The sequence below is a fragment of the Pituophis catenifer genome, unplaced genomic scaffold (genome assembly GCF_029215685.1).
Source record: "Pituophis catenifer annectens isolate HBS135680 unplaced genomic scaffold, rPitCat1.0.hap2 SCAF_1, whole genome shotgun sequence".
Lineage (NCBI taxonomy): Eukaryota > Metazoa > Chordata > Lepidosauria > Squamata > Colubridae > Pituophis > Pituophis catenifer.
In genome coordinates this window covers 246,726,734-246,746,839 of record NW_027256881.1, presented here as the reverse complement: position 1 = coordinate 246,746,839, position 20,106 = coordinate 246,726,734, and the positions used below count along the sequence as shown (strand labels likewise).

Genomic DNA, 20,106 nt, shown 5'->3' with positions numbered 1-20,106 from the left:
AATAATAATAATAATAATAATAATAATAATAATAATAATAATAATAAATACAGAATTGGGATAAATGAATACTAGGGCAATGCCGGGTTATCAGCTAGTCTGGAATAAAATGTTTAACTGGGGACAATTCTGAGAGCAGCATGGCTATGGCATAAATGCAGTTTATGGTACAGGTGCTTTAGCACCTCCAGGCTGTCTGGCTTCGTGCCTGGCTATGAGTTTAGCAGGGATTATTCCAGCAAATTAGAAGGGTGGGTTAGAGTAGATTTCTTTCAGTGTGGGAAGGAGAATGTTTCTCAGTAGCAGTTGCTGGTATCATAAATGAGAGGGTGTTGCTGCATTCATGTCCTACTTGACAGCTTTCCATGTGCATCTGGTTGTCAGCTGCGGGAAGCACATGCCTAATTAGATAGGCCCTTGATATGATTCAGAAGTAATCTGTATATTTATGCTAGTCATTATGAGACATATGACAAATAAAATATTTACAGGCATTCTAACCTGTAATAATAGTGAACCTCAGAAGTTAGTAAAAACTAGTCAAAAAACGTTGACTACTTGAACTCACTGAATGCTAAATGCAATCTCCTTGTGAATTTTAGATTTAATTTATAATAAATTAGGACTAGCCTTTCTCATTTTTGAACCCTAGCTTTTCTCTTTTACATGCCAACTATCTTGGCAGTGCTGACAGAAAGAATAAAGTTGGGGGCTCACTTTTGCCCAAGAATATTGCAGCAGTAGCACCCTAGGTTCAGGGCTGTAAGAAATTCTAGTTTCCCAGAATTCTGTCAGAATAATAATTTGGGGTTCCAACTCGAGCCAGGGTTGGCCAAGCATAAATAAAAATGAAATCCAGACAGCTGTGAGGAAATAATATTTATTCCTAAAAGCAAAGAGTGCCTTTGGGGCAGCTGCTGAGAAATGGGGTACAGTGACACAGTTTTATAGGGGAGTTTGTCCTGGGTATAGAAATGTGTCTATGTGCTGATTCTAAGGTGATACTTGAGGGGCATGTATGTGTGTCATCTTGTGAACATACATTTCCGCTGGGAGGCCAAATTTAATTAACTCTTATTAGTATTTATAGACCTTATCCTTTGATACGTGGATTAGATCTGGGTAACTCATTTGGGGGTTTGAGAAAGTCTGAGTAAACCATTTTCCCAATTACTATTTTTACTTGATTAACTGAGTTTCAGCTTGACTGTCAATTATCTAATGGAAACACGGAGTCTCAGTCCATTGTGGATTCTGTTAATGTTTTAAAGGAAGATGGAAGCAGTATAAAGAATAAAATACATTTTGATATAAAACCTCTCATAATTCTATGCTCATTTCCCAAGAATTCAACATCTTGGAGTATAATTTGAGTATATGCAACATATCTGGTTGGCTCCCCAGAAATTCTTGTCACATTTGTTGCAATATTTGAATGGTATTGCTTATTTTGGAACCCACAATATCCAAATTATAGTTCTGATATTCACAGAATGCCCCTTAGGCATCCATGCTGTTTCATCCTTGGACTGACTAATACACTTTTAATCTATTATCATATGATGAACAATACATTCAGTCGAACACTATTATTAGGAATGATCATGAAATCCTGATGTTATGCAATACTTTTACGGAAGTCTCCTAATTTTTAATCATTTGTGATTATTTTCCCATAAAACAAAAGAGAACAACCCAATCTGCTTTCATGGATTCTGGACATGAGTATGTCCTACTAAAATTTTTTGGAAACCTTAAGTGAAAATGGTATATTTCACAATGAATCTACAAGATACTCTTTCTCCTCACATTCTGTAATATCTGTACATTTTCCAAAATGCCTGTACATTTTCCAAAACACTTCATGAAGTGTTTTCATTAATTTACTTAGAACAGATACTGTTAACCATCTTGTAATTTCCCAAATTACTTCAGATTCTTTTTTGAACATTCACATTCAATTAATTCTTTCCAGTCTCTCATTAGGAGGAACTTTAGAATGACAGCAAAATGGACTTGCAGTACTGGCCACCTCACCTTAAGCTTGGGCAGTATCACAATAGGAAGAAAAATACTACTATAATTCTTGAGCAAGTCATAACAACTTAACATGATCTCAGTCATGGGCTGGGAACAAGATAAACACAGTTTTTAAAAAAGAGACTGAAATAGATCATATGCCTCAAATAATGATCACAATTATTTAGGGTATTCAATAAAACATAACTCTAAGCAGATAGAATTGAGCAGAAAGCTCTTTTGAAAGGAAAAATGCCGAACCCTCCCTAAATTGTTTCAAAGGACTATGGGATAGTAACTACTTGAATGCAGTTTGCTGTGACAGCATTGTCACTGAATTGAGACAAGTAGTTATTTCACTTATTTCACTCGGAAGTGGCATGTTAGCATTATCGTTGTCAAATACTTCTACTTGAAGTTATGATAAGTGCAAATAATGTTACTAAAGCCAGGGCTGAAAGTCAGATGAAAATAATTTGACCTTCCTATTAATTATAATTCACAAGTTTGAGAAAAACTCATTTTTAGGAGTCCTGTATGATTCTACAGCTGTTGGATTCATCTTGGGATTCTGCTTACGTTTTCCTACATTGATGAAAATAATTAAGGAAAATTATAAAGCGGTGTGTCAATCAATTGAAGCTCCTTTAACTCCTTTAAAGGGCCTGGTGGCTCAGTAGACTAAAAGCATTGTGATTAACACCAACTGTCTGCAATTATTGTAAGTTCGAATCTCACCAGGCTCAAGGTTGACTCAGCCTTCCATCCTTTCTAAGGTAGGTAAAATGAGGACCTAGTTTGTGGGGGCAATAAGCTGATTTTGTATAAATATACAAAAGTATGAAGGTTATTGCTTAACACATTGTAAGCCGCCCTGAGTCTCCGGAGAAGGGCGGCATATAAATCAAATTAAAAAAAAAAACTCCAGCTGAGCTCCTTCGACTCCAATTGAGCTAATCACTAATGGGTTTTCATACCAGGCCTGTAAAATTCCAGATGTAGAGTAAATACCCTTTGTGGTAGTCTTCACCCAACCTAGTATAAGCAAGTGAGTTCTCCAAAAGAGAAAGACACCAGACAGATTATTTATTATTTATTTATTTATTTATTTATTTATTATTTATTTATTATTAAATTTCTATACCGCCCTACTCCCGAAGGACTCAGGGCGGTGAACAGCCAAGATAAAATACAGATAATACAAATATTAAAAATCCCTTAAAATTATTAAATATTTTGGCCGAAACACAAATTAAAACACCCAATTTATAAAATCACAATTAAAAAATTTAAAAGAGGAGAGTTAGGCCAGGCCAGATGACGTGTTTATCAGGCTCCCCTAATATCTGGAGTTGTCCCCACTCAGTATTATTATTGTTAATTTGCTTCTAATTAATCCTGTGAGCTAAACTAATGCTTTTCAAACTTGGCAACTTTTAAGATGTGTGGACTTCAACCCCCAGCATTCTTCAGCTAGTATGCTGGCTGGAGTATTCCGGGGGTTGAAGTTCACACACTTTAAAATTGCCAAGCTTGAAAACAGTGAGCTTAACAACAAGTGAGCAAAGTTAACAAAAGAACTGAGGAGACCGCTGAAGCTTCAAGAAGTTGTTGGAAGAAACATCCCTCTAGGTTCTGCTCCAAGTGGGGAAAACAGACACTGGAAACATGGAGACTGCTTGGAAAGATGGTTTAATGGTGGACAGGATCACATGGCTTGAGTTCCTGAACAGAAAAAGGGCAGATACAGTAAATCCTCGGGTTTTTATGCTCTCTCTGGCTCTGCATTTCTTGGGGCCCCAAAAGAGTATCCTGATTGGTTGTCAGACTCCCAGGGGGTGGGGGCCTTGCTGGCTGATGGTCACATGTGCTTCCCAGGTCACATGTGGTGAGTTTCTGCTGCTATTGTGTAGAGGGCTAATCCTATCTTTGACAATTCCTACTATGGCTCTGCCTGAAGGAGGCAGATCTTTGTTATGTAGAATAGACTGGCCCAGGCCTTAATGGCCCATTGACAAAGGGTGGGGGGCAGGAAGGTGGGAGCTGCTTTGTCTGTAAAATATGCTTCTCATATTTCTCATCCAGGGAAATATAATATTCTGCCTTTTCATATTTCCTAAAATATTTCACTCTTCCAGGAAAGGGGTGGGTGCTAACTTCCTACAAAGTCTTTTGAGGAAAACTCGTCATATGCCTAGTTGTATCTCATCCTAGCTTCTTGGCTACTGCTTGAACCCAGTGATCTAATCCCACTGAACAGGCTTTAGGGCTCCTGTCCGTATCTCACGGCTAATGGTGACGGAATTCCTTCCTTCCCCCGACACCTTGGCTAGATGAAGAAGTCAACCAGCAACAATATGGGCAAATATACGTGTAGGGCAGCGTGTAATAGCACGTGTGAATGAAGGGCACTCGAGTGGCAAAAACGATAACCCCGAAGAAGCCACTTTTAAAGGATTAATTTCTCGCTAAACGGGTTGCTGCCAGTCCCTGAGTCATACGGGACTAGTTTTCAGCGTGGGCGTGCTCCACACAGAATGCCCTTCTCAGCACCCACCCAGCCGGTTGCCCAAAGGAGATATGCGGGCACGCTCAGCATTCAGAAACATCAACCTTTCCCGACGGCGGTGGAATTACTCTATATCCCTTCCCGGGTCTGAGACCGGCTAACTAGAGGGTTAAATCCAACCCCGCCTCCTTCCCGATCACATGCTCCTGTGTTGCAAAGTGAGGCTCGGTCAGCTGATAAAGCAGTCACGCGGTTAGGCTGCTCAGTCATCTTCAGCAGATCCCGGGTCGTGGTGTTGTTCGCCTGATCTAGCTCGATCTTGCTATGATGGGGCTTCGCGATTTAATATTGCTCGCCTCTCTGGTGGCTGCTTGTTCGGCGCTGATCAGGTGAGGATCGGTTTTTCCTTGGCGCTAAAGGATTCCTGAGTGTGGGGTGGTGGTTTTGCAAACAGACTTGGGAGCTTAAAGAAACCGAGGCTGCATTTTGCAAGGCATGGATCCCATTGTTGTGGCCTCTGTTGCTGTGAGCAGCGTTTAGTCTCTTCTGGATTCTCTTTCATTCCTCTGGGAAGATGTGCCTAAAAGCAGCCATCGTGTTTTAATTTTTGCCGACCCTTAGGCATCGATTGATTGGAAGAGCCTGATCGCATCCTCTGGATTGGATGCTCTGTTGAAGTACAAAATATATATTTTTTTTTTTCTGAGCGGACTTGAATGTGGACAATTTGTTTGAAAGGAAACTGGGGTGCAGAAGAATATCCTCTGGAATTGGTGGCCGATCTTCCTTGCTGCCGACTTCTTTCAAAACTGCACTCCTGCTTCTGAAAATTCTGATCAACTATCAGTATGCTTGATCTAAGCTAAAGATATTGAGGAACACATCACCCTCTCTTAACTATAAGTTAAAACCTTCCCCGATAGTCTTGTGATAGTAAGTTAAAGACCAGCCTGTCTAGAGGGCACCAGGTTGCAGAAGTTGGCTCTAATTTAAAAATCACAAGCAAAACCCTTGGTTATGTTAATATTGTAAGCAGGCTGTTGATGACCACAGCATGCAAGATATTTTTTCTACTTTCTCTCTGTGTGTGTGTGTGTGTGTGTTGTTCCACTTTGTGGCCTTTGAACACTTGTTTCTCACCTTCTGATTCATTCACCCATGCACTTTTCTTGATAATATGCTTCTGAAATTTTCCAAAAGTCAGCCATCATCTAATACATTGATTTTTCCCCCCCATTAGACACTTGTGGATGGGAAGGGAAACATTTGCCCGGTATATTTTTATGTGCATTTGTTCAGTAATTTTCAAGTTGTTGTAATCTGATCGACATTGTTTCTCTAGTTGGTAGTTTAAGGATGAAAAAGGATGCAAACTTGAATTGCATAAATGTTAAAAGACTCTTGTCTTTCATTTGGGGAAGGGGGGGGAAGAGAATTTAATTTTTGAGCAAAGATTTAGTTCATTTGAAAAATGGCAAGAGGAACAGTCCAAGTGAATAGTACAAATTCTCTGTAGCTGCCTACTGATTGGATCTGTAAAGATAAATTTCATCTTAAAAACACATTTCTAACCCCAACTGCCACAGAATAGTTCCCCCCCTTTGGTGTCACATACCTTCTCACTTTTATATATGCATCAGACAACCCCCTGTCAAAGATAGCACTACCCTAAAAATTAACACAATCTTATTACTTTAGTGGTGATGTATTTTAATGGTAGAAAGTACCACCTATGTGTCTGGTAGTGTTGAGATCCATGCTGGTCAGATGAATAATACAACTATGCTCAGATATTCCATAAAGGTATTACTTCAGTTTATATTTTTTTAAGTGCAGAGTTATTTCTTAGAATATAGGAGACAGCACTGTTTTGCTCTAATTCTGCAGATGTGAATTGAAAAGTTAACAGCACAGTTAAGTTATATTTAGGCATCTCCTTTGGCGAGAAAGGTCACCCTGAGTAGAGTCTATAATTCTTCCTTGCTGTCTGCAGGAATTAGGAAAATACTGTCACTGATATGATACTGTTTTATTTCTTTTATATCTAATTCAGTTTTACTTTTCAGCCTAATACATCATCATAGGCTGATGTGGCATTCCAGCAATGAGATAACCATGCTCGTTTGTGAGATCTGTTTTTAAAACCTTAACAACTGGCATTTTGCTTAAACATAATGTAATTTGAGTGAAATACTAAAATTGAAAATTAATGTATTCTGTGATTAGCACAAGCATCCAGTATTTGGTGCAAGTGTTTTCTTTCTTCTAATAAGGAACCCAGAATTCTTAGTTTAAATAACTGAGGGGTTTTTTTTATTATTACCAGTCAAATAGTTAGCATTAGTACTGGTTGGGGAAAAAGAAAGTCCTATTCTTCTTTCTCCAAAGTCTCCGATAGGCCTGGACAATTGGCTGCTTTCAAAAAGAAGCATAGTGAGATTATGATGATGATAGCATCCGCTTTTCAAAACCTTCTGCTACTTGTTAGAGAAGGGATAGTCTGGATACAGGGCCCAAATTGAAGGCAACTATGGCTGGCTTCCAATATCACATAAAGTTTTTGGACCCGATTTCAGAAGGCAGTGCCATTGGAACTTGCTGACACTAATGAAAACCCAGTAGGAGTAAATGTAATTAAAGCTGCAGCCTGATTCTCATTTATGAGATTAAGCACCATTGAACTTACTTATGTCTGAACATATACTGACAACTGAACAGAATGACTGACTAAAGTTACTTCCAGTTAGGTTTGGGCTTCTTTCATTGAGGAGTGTGCCTGCATTTTAAAATGTGAATAATATTAGAATTAACTAAAACTCTTCCCTTCTTCCCCCTATTTTCCCACCATAAAGACAACTTGATTTCTCTGTCTTTTAAACTTGTTGGTTCCTGTTAAACTTGTTGGTAATTCTTTCTGGTTTGATATTGTATACGTAGTATAACATCATATATAGCGCTGATTTTGATATGAGTTTTAAGCATAACTTGAAACAGATTGTAGGTCAGGAGGATGCCTTTTGGTCTTTAGATAATTCATATTTTTGATGTTTCAGGAATTTTATCCTTCCAAGTAATGTATTAACTTTAAAGTGACATTTAACAGATTAAAGATGTCAGTTCAAAGTAATTAGAGCTAACATAAGCTTTCAGAGGTTGGTCTTTTAGCAAATACAGGTTAATAAAAGGGAGTAATGAAGCTTTGAAACCCTGATCTGTAGGGAGGTTCCCATAATTACTGCAGGGTAAACTAGCAAGGCTCCATTAACTTCACAAGGCCCATGCCAGTAAATCTTGGTGGAGAATGTGCCAACTAGACAAACTGAGCTTGATGGGTAAGTTTAGATAAAAAACGAAAACTATTGCTTCTAGGCTGTGGGTAGTCCTTGGCTTACCAGCACAATCGGGATCAGAATTTCCATTGCTAAGTAAGGTCATTAAGTGAGTCATGCCCAATTTTATGTCCTTTTGTGCCACGGTGGTTAAGCAAATTGCTGCAGTTGTTAAGTGAATGACAACTCCGGCTTAATGGGATGTGGCAACCATTGGAAATACATGCCAGTTGCCAAGCTCTCACATTTGATCATGTGACTGTGGGGATGCTGTGACCGTTGTGTGATGACCGGTTCTTAATCACTTTTTTTGATGCTGTTGTAACTGCTGTTGAATTGTAAATCGAATTGCTACTTGTACTTAAAAATATATTTTCTGCTGTGATTGTTACACTATACTGATTCTCCCTGAAGAATTTCAGGAAAAAGAGGATATCAAGGAAAATTGCTGTGGCTAATGCATGTTTTCTTTTTGTTGTTTGATAATTTCTCCTGAACAGAATCCCTCTGAAGAAATTCCCTTCCATGCGTAGCATCTACAATGAATATGGGACCAATATCCAAGACTTGATCGAGTTGGGACAAATGCTGAAGTATAAATTTGGGGGTCCGGGTGCACAAATACCTACCCCAGAGGCTCTGAAGAATTACATGGATGTAAGTAGGGTGGTAGTTTCCTCATCTTTTATCAGCTTTATTGGTTTTGGTCTTTTAGCTATGAGAAGAATCAATGTGATATTGCAGTAAATGAGGCTAGGCAAATTAATGATCTGTATGAATATATCAACAGCTGCCAGTATTAAGAACTGTACTCTGACTCCTGCCTCACGGACAGCATACTTCAAATACTATCCATACTTTGCATAGTGAGATGGGCGGCATATAAATTTAATAAATACCCGTGGCTAAAGAGCAGCAGTAGAAGAGGTTTATCAACTTCTTGAGCTTCCTGGATGCATCTGATTGACTACTGTGTGACATAGAATGCTGAATTAATGAGTCTTAATGCCTATGTAGGCCAGTTAATGTCCTTCTATTGCCCAACTATCTGTAATGGTTAGGTGATCTGTGCTTCAGTTTGAGAGCAGCCAGCAGCTAATGTTTCATAGCTCATGCTACGCATGCTCAGCTTCATTCCTTTAGGCAAATGTGGGCCATCCACCCTACTGTCTCATAAACCCAAAATGTGTCACTTCCTTGTGAAAAATATTCCCACAGAAAGATTTTGTGGGAATATTTTACAGGTTAATTTTATGGGGAAAAAACCTCGCATCTACTTGGGAGACAAGTTCATGATTTGCTTTGGGCCAAAGATGCTATTGAAATAAAGGAGAATGTGTATAGGAGAGGTATGAAGTAATTGGTGAAAGTCATCAGAACGGATATGAACTCTTGTGTTTCTGACATTCGGGAATCAAAATCCATTCACTCAAAAGATGCTTCAATTGAAAAGAGAACTGATGCAATGAAATGGCTGAAGTTAAGAATGAGAGAAACCTGGGCCCGAAGTAGAACACCTAGTGCAAATTTCCTGTGTAAAATACATTTTTTGGCACCACTGCTGTGATTTCCACTTGATTAGAAAAGCATGAGGTTATAAAGTATGTGTGTTCTTCTTAATACAGATTTACAGCTGGAATTCTAATTTTGTTCCTGATGGAAAATAGGCAGACAATTATTGGCATTTGGATATTGTACCTGGAATATAACTCCTTGGTAATTTCTTCCAGGTTCAAAAAAAGTCGCACTAATGATGCTTGTTTCTCAAGATGAAAAGAAGTGTAGCTGCAGTAAACAGTGTCTCCCTGTTTCTGCTTTAATTTCTTTTTAAATATTCTTTGCAAGGCAATATTAAATAACTGCATATTTTATTTTTTATTTTATTGATTTAATTTCTGTATTCTTTGTTCTATGCTTATTTGTACAGTTTCCTCATATCTGTTGAGCAAAAGATGTAACTCTCAAAATTTACCAGCAAGTTAAAGAATAGTTAAAGAAAAACTGTATTCAGGCTCTGTGTTAATGAGAATTTTTTTCTTAGGACTAATTAGATCTCAGATGCTTTATGAATGCTTTTGAGTCTTGTGATTCTTTAACTCCTTGTCAGTGGAAAAAAAAAATAGATATATGGATAAGACCCGGCAGTCTTCTAAATTAGGTTAAGATAGGGAATCTTCTTTGTGCAACCTGGTTGCACTAAGTCCTGGTATAAAACTTTGCTACAAACCATTTTCAACACCCCATAAGTGAATTTTTATTCATTATGGTAATTGGAATTTGTTCATAAACACTTTGATTAGAGACTGCAACTATAAGCCACAGTGAACTGTTGGACATATAAATACATGTGACAACTAATATTCTTTAAAATATATTTTTCTTGTGTGACTGTTTAAATATCACATTAAGCCATACTTAAACTAACATTTGTAGAATAAACCATAGTGGTTGGGTTTAAACTGCAGACACTTCCAAAGAAATCACATTATGGCTTGCAATTTATGGGAATCCATCCTATGAGTTGGGTAGAATCAGTGGCTTGTTTTACAGAATACACTAAACTAATTGGTTTCTTTGGTTTTGGCTTAATGTGCTATGCAAATAGTCATTTATGGTTTATAGCTTACTATGGAAGCCCGTCAATTGTAGTTTATTCAGCAAAGCAGTTAAATCATGGTTTAGAAGAAGTTGCAAGCCAAGCTACCAAATTGAATAATACCATACAGGCCAGCACTCTGCTTCATGCAGGAAGTTCAGAATTGGAATATACTGAAAACTTGGCTAGTTAGTATCAGGAAACTTCAGCAATTAATTCCATTATGGAGCAAGTCTATCAAGCTTTTTCAGAAGAGCAGGTTTCTAACTTTTCTGCATAAATAAAATCAGATGTATATTATAAATGCGGCATTGTATCAAACCATAAACAGGTTTGTGTCTGATAAAAAAAAAATAGCAACCAGTGGAGAAAGTAATCAGAATATATATTTATAATAATTCAGGATAGACATTTATGTTTTGCAAAATGCAATTAACAATGCAGGCCATCATTTGAAATAAATGATGGGCTGCATTGTTTTGCTTTGAAATAAACAACTTTAAACAAAAGTGACTGCTGCACTGCTTCAAGCAGCAAATGGTATCTTTATAGTTTTGAGTTGTTTTTTAAAAAAAACTTCCAATTGTAGCATGTAATAATTATATGATTGGCAAGGGTAGCAATTTCAGGCACATCTGTTGTTTCATTATAACGAGGTCAATGTGTTGGGTGAATGAGATTCAATGAGTGAATCTCAGTCTGCAACTTTAGGTATCCCAGATTGCTACAAATAGTGCACCTTCTTGGACCAAGTCCCCATGAAGTCAGCAGGGTTTATTGGGAGGAAACATGATTAGAGTCAAATTGTTGATGTATCCAGGCCAGTCATATCTATTCTTCAAAAATCTAGATGGCAGCATAGAAATTCAGAAAACTGATAACACTTGACTGCCATCTAGTAGTCATCCAGATTTTTGCAGTCAGGATATAATAGGTCTAGATTTATATCCGGTAGGTCTGTCTTTTCAGCATTGAAGTTCTGTATTCACTAGGGATTGGTTTAATTGAACTTGGCTCTTTCAATCTGTCATTTCCACATAGTAATTCTTGGTTTTCCATCATCCGGTTCCCATGCCTGCTCTCCCAGTTTTCAATTCCTATGTAATGCAAATCATTGTTCTCTCTTAATATTATTTTGCTGGAGGGGGAGCTGCTACAGAGAGAGTCCTTAAGAAACTGTAGTTATGCTGGAACAGCCAGGTTGTCTGTTGAAATCAGATACTGTTCCAAGCTAGTATCTCCTAATATGAGAAAATGTTGTATTGGAAATTCTTTCCATTAAACTCTAGTGGTACGGATAGGTGCTGTTATGGGTTCAACATCATAGCATTTAAAGAAATTCAGTCATTTTTGATCTGGGAGACTAAGGCACAAAATTGATGGCTACAAGTGAAGACTATTCTTTATTATTCTTGAGCTAATAATGCCCTGAAGCTCAGGGTTGGGTGTTGAGAGAGTTTATTTCTAAACTCATATTCTGCATGTTTCCTCATGTGAATCTGTCAAAGTCTGTCTATATCTGTCACAGGGTCTGGTAACTTGGCTGATGTCGTCTTTCATAAACAAAATTTGAAGTCTAAAATGTTCCCATTTCCACTATGCTTGTTCAGCTTATCCTTTGCCCTTCTGTAAATATATCTTAAATTTTAAGTTGTTGCCATTTTCCTGGTGATTTTGCTTATGCTTCTGAGATGCCTATCTGGCTTCCAATAAACTGTTAAATAGAAATAGCCACTTATTTGATCTGGGAAGGAAAGGGATATGTACTGCAGTGAAGTTGATGAGGTTCCTCTTCCTTTTGAAAGCATTAAATATTCCTATGAGGCATATGGGAGGGAAAAGAGATGAGTAGCTGGAACCTAGGGAAAAAATGAAGCACGTCTCTCCTCCCCCCCCCCCCCCCAATTATCTGTTATGGATCTAAATGGTCTGTACCTCCAATTTGGAAAAGTTGAGTACAGGTAATCCTTGACTTAGAGCAGGGGTCTGCAACCTTAAACACTCAAAGAGCCATTTGGACCCGTTTCCCACAGAAAAGAAAACACCGGGAGCCACAAATCCTGGGTGGGCGTGGCCAATTCGATGTCACTCACTTCCACCAGTCACATGACATCCCCCCTAGCTACGCCTACCCAGCCGGTCATTAGGGCAGAGAACCGGTTGTTAAAAACACCAGGAACCACAGAACCCTTTTGACATCTCTCTCTCCCTCCCCCCTCCCTCCCCACCTCTCTCTCTATCTCTCTGTCTCTGCCCCGGCCACTTCTCCATCACCCGCCATCACCCTTACCTTCTCAGGCCAGGCGAGGAGTGACTGGGAGGGCAGGGGGCAGGGCCAGCCAGTGGTGGGATCACCCAACAGGGAGCCACAGCAGAGGGCCCAAAGAGTCTCATGTGGCTCTGGAGCCGCAGGTTGCTGACACCTGACTTAGAGCTACAATTGGGACCAGCATTTCTGTTCCTAAACGAAGAGGTTAAGTGAGTCCCGCCCAATTTTAAAACTTTTTTTTGCCATGGTTGTTGTGAATCATGTAGTTGTTAAGCAAATCCAGCTTCCCCCATTGACGTTGCTTGTTGCATCTAGCTGGGAAGATCGCAAATGGCAATTACATGATCCTGAGATCCTCCAACCACTGTAAATTACATGCTGGTTGCCAAGTGCATGAATTTTTCTCCCAGAACTATGGGAATGGTACGATGGTCATCAGTGCAAGGAGCAGTTGCAAGCCACCTTTTTCAACGGTGTTGTAACTTTCAACAGTTGGTTAATGAAGTCAAGGACTGCCTGTATTTTATCAGACATATTTCTTCTCTAGTGGTTTGTTGTTTTGTTTGCCAATTCCAAGTGAGCTCTGCAAGAATGGTATGGAATTGTTTAATCAAGCTTTACGTGTGATGTTGAAATGTACTAAGTAAAATTGCTCAATATATTCTTGCTCTATTTTTTTTTTTTTTGGAAAAACTTAATTGTTCTTTGGCTCGGATGAAGAGAAGGAGGTAGCATATTAAATCACATTTAGCAATTATATACAGTCCAAGTCTTTATTGAAGACCTTCTTGTTGAGGTGATACCTTTCCAGGGTAGACCTACAGTGATTTAGATGATATTCAGACATAAATATACCTATATCAAGTGTTTTGAAGCGTATCTTCACAATCTGTTTTTGTAAATTTATAGGCCAACCCATAATGCTTTGAGATAATTGAGTTAACAGCAGTGAAGTTAATTGGGATGAATGTCATTATAGGGAAAAAAGGGAACATCGGCCTAAACTCTGGCACTCTTTCTGTGACATATAGGTAGAAATAAAAAGTGTCTCAAAGCTGAATGCTAACTATTTCATGCTGCTCTTATTTGCATAAAACAAGGTAGCTTAGTCATGGTATTCCAAAGTCATGTTAAAACTTCTCTTAACCTTACGGTTCTGAACAAATTACCTGTTCACGCTCCTTTCTTTCTCATACTGTCAATTATGTTTATATAAAACAAGTACCAACTTGTTCTTCAACTGGTAGTCATACTTCATTTACAAGAATGGAATTGGCTCTTCTTCAGACACATTTGAATCTGCATAGGATCTAAGGCAATTTGTCTTCCCAACTGACAGGATCTGAAGGCTGTCAAAATCCACATGTACTTTATAGTGCAAATAGATTTCTGGGTATCTTTATGCCCCATTGCTAAAACCTCTGCTTATTCATGCATCCAATGGGTGGAGATTCTAAAGAGAATAAGATAGAGGGCTGATCAGGCAGTATTCTGGTTGCTTTTCTACTTTTCTTTTTTTATTTGTTATCTGCCATTCAAGTCATAAGACTTTCAAGATACTTGAAGAGCAATTTAAAGTTTAAATTGCTCTTCAAGTATCTTGAAAGTCTTATGACTTTTGTTTTAAACAAAAAAACCAAACAAAAGATAATGCAGTAAACGGCAGTTAAAAATACAAGAGTTCAAGTCAACTTGCTGTGAACAAAATTATATATTTTTTTATAATTGCTGTTCCAATACTTGCCTGGTTTTAAAATTGTTGTAAGGATGCTGAAAATCTTGACACCATTGTATTTCAGGAACTTGTCAGGTAATTAGGAGAAGTGGATTTGATGCTGACATTTTTGCTTTGTGTTGCATTTTTCTCAAGGAAGTATTTCGGTTGAAAGGTAATCTACAGTTCTGTATCTTTAAAAACCTATAGTGAAATATTTGTAATGGGGGATGATGTTTGAGAGTATTATGGGGTGACTATAAGTATTATCTCTATAAATTGCTTTGAAACGAGATGGGCGGCAAATAAATTTCATAATAAATTTTAAAAAATAAATTATCTCCCATGCTTAATTAATTTTATTTTTATTTTTGTCCGCATGTGTTTCATCCATGCATAGCAAACATTGCTTTTTACATAATGAATATCTTATGCATTGAAGCAAATGCATGATGTTTGAGTCTCCATATTCATCTTTGCTTTGATGTGGTCTTTTGGTCTACATGCACATGCTGTAATCTCTATCTGCCTCTTGAGTCTCTTCAGATCACTACTGAGGTTCAAAAGAGCCTTGATAGTACAGTGGTTTAATGCACCCTGTTATTAACACAGCTGCCTGCAATTTCTGCTGGTTCGAATCTCTCCAAGGCTCAAGGTTGACTCAGCCTTCCATCCTTTCTAAGGTAGGTGAAATGAGGACCCAGTTTGTGGGGGCAATAAGCTGACTTTGTATAAAATATACAAAAGAATGAAGGCTATTGCTTAACGCATTGGAAGCCGCCCTGAGTCTCCGGAGAAGGGCGGCATATAAATCAAGTTAAAAAAAAAAAAAAAGAATGCTTTGTACCTAGGCTACAGGAGAAGTTGCTTTTAAGCATTATTAGTTCACCTCTGAATTAGCCACACCTATTCTGACATCATGTTGTAAAAGCTTTCTCTTTCCCCATGGCAATTCTTTGGTGAATGAACACACAGCATCCGCTGAAAATACCTATTGTTCAAGCATGGGAATTGCAGAACAAGCTGGCTTTATTCTTATTACACATAGGAAAGCAACTTTGGAAGTCAAGACAAGGAGAGCTTGCTAAATTGCTCTCTGTACCTTTGCTTTTCAGAAGAATGGCAAACATAATCTGAAGTGCACTAAACAATCACGTGAAGTTTAAATACAAGTACAACAAACTAACCCTTCTCCAAAAAAGCATTTTTTTTTCTCTGTTTGCCACACCCGATTAGCTGACAGGCTATCATTTGAAATATGAATAAAACTAAACGATATATGTACTATCAGTTTTCTTTAACATTACTGGCACAGTTCCTTTTCCTTTGCTGAGGTGGTTTCAATTTTCTAGTTTAAAAAAATCTACACTTTTGAATTGAATGGAAAAGTGTAAACTATTGAAACAATCTTCTTTGTATTTACTATATCTGCTTTTTCTTCTCTGTTGTATGGGTGGGGGTATATACTTAATTTTTCATTTACACAATTTTAAGCTAATCAGCAAAGAAAAATACAAATATATGTAATAGCATTCAAGATTCCTCAGAACTCTGGATTGAGTTGAGAAGCACAGGATTTTAAAATGGTGGTCCTGGAAATTATTGTAAAATGAACAATTTCAAAACCTTTGACTGTATTTGTCAAAGTATTTGTCCCCTTGTAGAAGAATGCAGTTTTTACACAGATTGGCAACACATTGTTGCAAATTGAGGTGTAGATTTATCCTTCCAATAGCAATAGCACTTAGACTTATATACCGCTTTACAGTGCTTACAGCCCTCTCAGCGGTTTACAGAGTCAGCATATTTCTCTCATTTATTTGGGTCCTCATTTTACCCACTTCAGAAGGCTGAGAACCTTAATAATGCTATATAATTTTAGCCAACTCCCATGTCTTCTTGATATTCAATAAATTCCAAATAATAGGGATATAATCAAAAACATGTATGTTAGATTTTGAATTAAAATAAGGACATCTTTATCTACCTGGATGTTTATTAAAAATGTAACTCAAAAGCTTGAGTGCCCTGTATAAACCTAGACTAAGACGGATGCACTATAACTAGAAGAATACTGTATGCCAAAGTAGCTGTTAAAAATCAGTCTCCAAATTTATCAAGGAAATAGATTTATAGTTTGAATACATAGTAGAATGTTTGCCTGATCTGGGAATAACAGTGATTGCTTCATTAAAACTAAATGCAGTGGATTGATTTGAGAAAGCTGTGCTATAAGCTGCTAATAAAATAAGAGACAAAAACCTGCTATATGTTTTATACCGATCATTGACCAAATGATCTTCTACATTTCCATAAATTTAATTGTAATGATAATCCTTGAAGCAAGTTCTGAGCATGTGGGAAATGTGGTATATCCACCTTCTGTTTAAAAAGAATCCATCGCTCCTTCGGTTGATGGAGAATTAATATTATATAATTTAGAATTACATTAAAATGTGTTGCATAATGAATCTGGAATCTGCTCTTCTCCCACTTGTATCCCAAATAAATGGTACAACATTACATTGCTTAACTCATTTAATATCCAACTAACTTGCTCCATGTTCCATATCTCACTGCTTTGTGCAAAGTAATCAAAACTCAGTTTAGAAGCCCAAGAAACTTATTTAATTTGCATTTAGCAGAGACCAAAGATCTTTATCAGACCAGGGATGGGTGAGATGTACTATAATGCCATCCAATTCTTTCTTAAACCACAATGACTATTTCAGAGAGAAGTTTTGAAGAACATCTGCTTCAGCAACCTTTCAGTGAGAGATCAGCCTTCTATAAAGCATTAGTGGTGCCAACATCAGTTAATGATCCACCATGACCCATCTTTCTCTTAAATTAAAATTTTTGTGATACAAAATTGTCAAAAGTATAAAAAGTATAAAACATGGAATTACAGGTGATTTCTTAGCAAATCTTTCCTTTGAAGCTGTTGAAAAACCACTGTAGTTGCTAAATAAACTAACTTTAGCAATCTTGCTGAAGCTGTTTGAAAGTCTCATCTCAGCCACACCCAGCCCACCTCCACAGTTGTTCACATGGGTAAAAATACTATAATGAGGCTTTCACAATCAACCATGCTTAGTCAACATTTGACTTTGCAGTGCTAGAACATATTAGAAATGTCATCTGGGAAAGATGAAGCTGATAGTCATATTTGGGAAAATGGTTTTCAAATGTATTTGAAATGCTTTCTTATCTGGTGCTTTTCTGAAATGGTGCATATTCAAAGGAACTTAAGTAATAGTGCTGAATCAAAACAGAAGGACAAAAAACTCTCAATTTCATTTTATTTCTTCATACATTTAACAGCTTGATAACACGGTTTTGTACCATAGGGATGGGCAGAGCTGTAGATGCGAAAGAAAAATAAGTACCACTTCGGGATACACGTAGGTGCACACATAGCAATTAATAATTCTTTAAACCAAATTTGCATCTTTCCCTGGGATCGTTCTGCAACTCTGGCATTAGTGCCCTAGTATAAGCCAAAGAACCTTTTTCCCTTTGAATTTGAAGTGTTGTGAAGCCCTGGGGTTTTTGTTTCTGGGTTGGGGTTTTGTTTTGTTTTTTGCTTTTTTTGGTTATGCAATAGATTATAATAGTTGATTAGAGGCTATCAAATCTGGTGACTGCATGTACAAATGCTTATTATCTTGCCTTGTGTCTAATAATAACTTGTAGCTCTTCCAAGGACATTCCAGTAATGTATTTAATCTCATCTATCCACTTTATCCATTGCGTCCCTCTCTGTCTATTTCTCACAATCTTACCAAACATAATAGTTTTCTCTAGTTCTCTCATCTCCCTTCATCTCACATGGCCAAAACATGGCCAAGCATTGCTTTATGACAGTGGTTCTCAACCTTCCTAATGCCGCGACCCTTTAATACAGTTCTTCATGTTGTGGTGACCCCCAAACATAAAATTATTCCTAAAACCATTGAAAATATGTGTTTTCCGATGGTCTTAGGCGACCCCTGTGAAAGGGTCATTCGACCCCCAAAGGGGTCACGACCCACAGGTTGAGAACCACTGCTTTATGAGAATAGTCAATTTTACTTGATCCAGCACTAATTGGTTCTTCTTGTAATCAGTGGTAACTATAATAAAAGTTTTTTAAAAACTGTAATTTAAGAAGTCTACCTCCTTCCTCTCACCTTTATCATTGTTCAGTTTTCATAACTGTTTATTGTCACTGAAAATTCCATTACTTTTAAGTATTTTAATGGTTGCCATTGAAATAAACTTCCCATTCATGATTTAGTTCCATATTTATAATTGCCTTCCTTCCTTGGATTAATCTCATTTTTACAGAAACCACAAAAACTACGTCTCAGTTTTAGTTTCAACTGTAATTTCATCAAATAATGCAGATTAATTCTATCTTTATTCTCTTATATCAGTTCTAAAAACTAGGTTTTTTATTTCCCATTTTTATTTTTATCTTCTAGATCTTACTTTTGACTAACAAAGAAGCATATCTAAATTTTCTAGTCTTTCAGCCACTATACTAGTTAACATCTCTTTTGATTTTGCTATTACGATTTAAATGGATAAAGGAACAATTTGGTTCCTTGTTTCAGTCTCTTGAATTCTCCATCATTTGCTTCCCCACATCTAGTTCTTACTATATCTTTTTATTGTATAGAAAATCATCAGATAATCCAGCACAGGCATTGGCCTTAATATTTTTTGTATTCTGGCATGATCCATATGGTCAGATGATATCCATCTCCTTATAGTGTCTTTCTCTCCATTATCTGGCTTATGTCAGCTGAGAATGACAAACCTTTGTCTTATTCACAGCAATGCTGTTTGGATCTAATCTGTTTGGATGGGAATTATGGAAATAGGAGTCCAACATAATTGAAAGACTTTAGTTCAGGGGAGAAAGGCAGCTATCTTATTAAGAAAGAATGTAGGTGAGTGAATTTCTTGCCTCAAAATATGAGGTTCAAGGAAGCCATCTAAATCCAAAATCTATCATTTGGTTTACTTCTGTTCCTTCTTAGGGTATTTTTTTAGACATATTTTTACTTCTATTCATAGTTTTAAAATTGCTAGTATTAATTTTACTTATGTATTTTATGGACCATAATTGGGACTGAATTGGGACTTACATTTGTTAAGCTACGCAATGGTTAAATGAGTCGTGCCCGATTTTATGATCATTTAAATAAGTCACCACAGTCTTTAAGTGAATCAGATTTTCCTTATTGAATTTGCTTGTTGGAAGTCCTCTGAGAAGGTCCTAAATAGCAATTATGTAACCCTGGGACAGTGCAACCATCATAAATACTGGCTAATTGCCAAGTGCCCAAATTTTGATTTTGTGCCTGTGGAGACATTCCAATGGTCATAACTGCAAAAACCATCATGTCACTGTTTTCAGTGCCATCATAACTTTGAGCCAACATTAAACAAATGGTCATAATTTGAGGACTGCCTGTAGAGGACAGATGATGTGCCAGCTGTGTTGCTAGAATGGGAAGTTCGAGAATAAAACACCATGTGTAAATTAGCAGCTATGAACTATATTTATACAATTGGTCCAATGTTTCTATGTTCATTTTCAATGGTAGTGACTACAAAATAGACAGTTTGGGAATTGCCTAACTAGAGTATAATCAATTCCAAACTGTCATTGTATTAGCT

At 37.3% G+C, this 20,106-nt stretch overlaps 1 protein-coding gene across 1 annotated transcript in view; it reads left to right on the top strand.

Annotated features, from left to right (window-relative positions):
- The first annotated feature begins 4,785 nt into the window (after positions 1-4,785).
- CTSD (cathepsin D) overlaps positions 4,786-20,106 on the top strand; it is a 31,582-nt gene continuing 16,261 nt past the window's right edge. The window contains exons 1-2 of the mRNA XM_070932994.1: positions 4,786-4,917; positions 8,358-8,514. Coding sequence (XP_070789095.1) covers positions 4,853-4,917; positions 8,358-8,514 — 222 coding nt within the window. The 5' untranslated portion in view covers positions 4,786-4,852. The remainder of the gene's footprint in view (positions 4,918-8,357; positions 8,515-20,106) is intronic.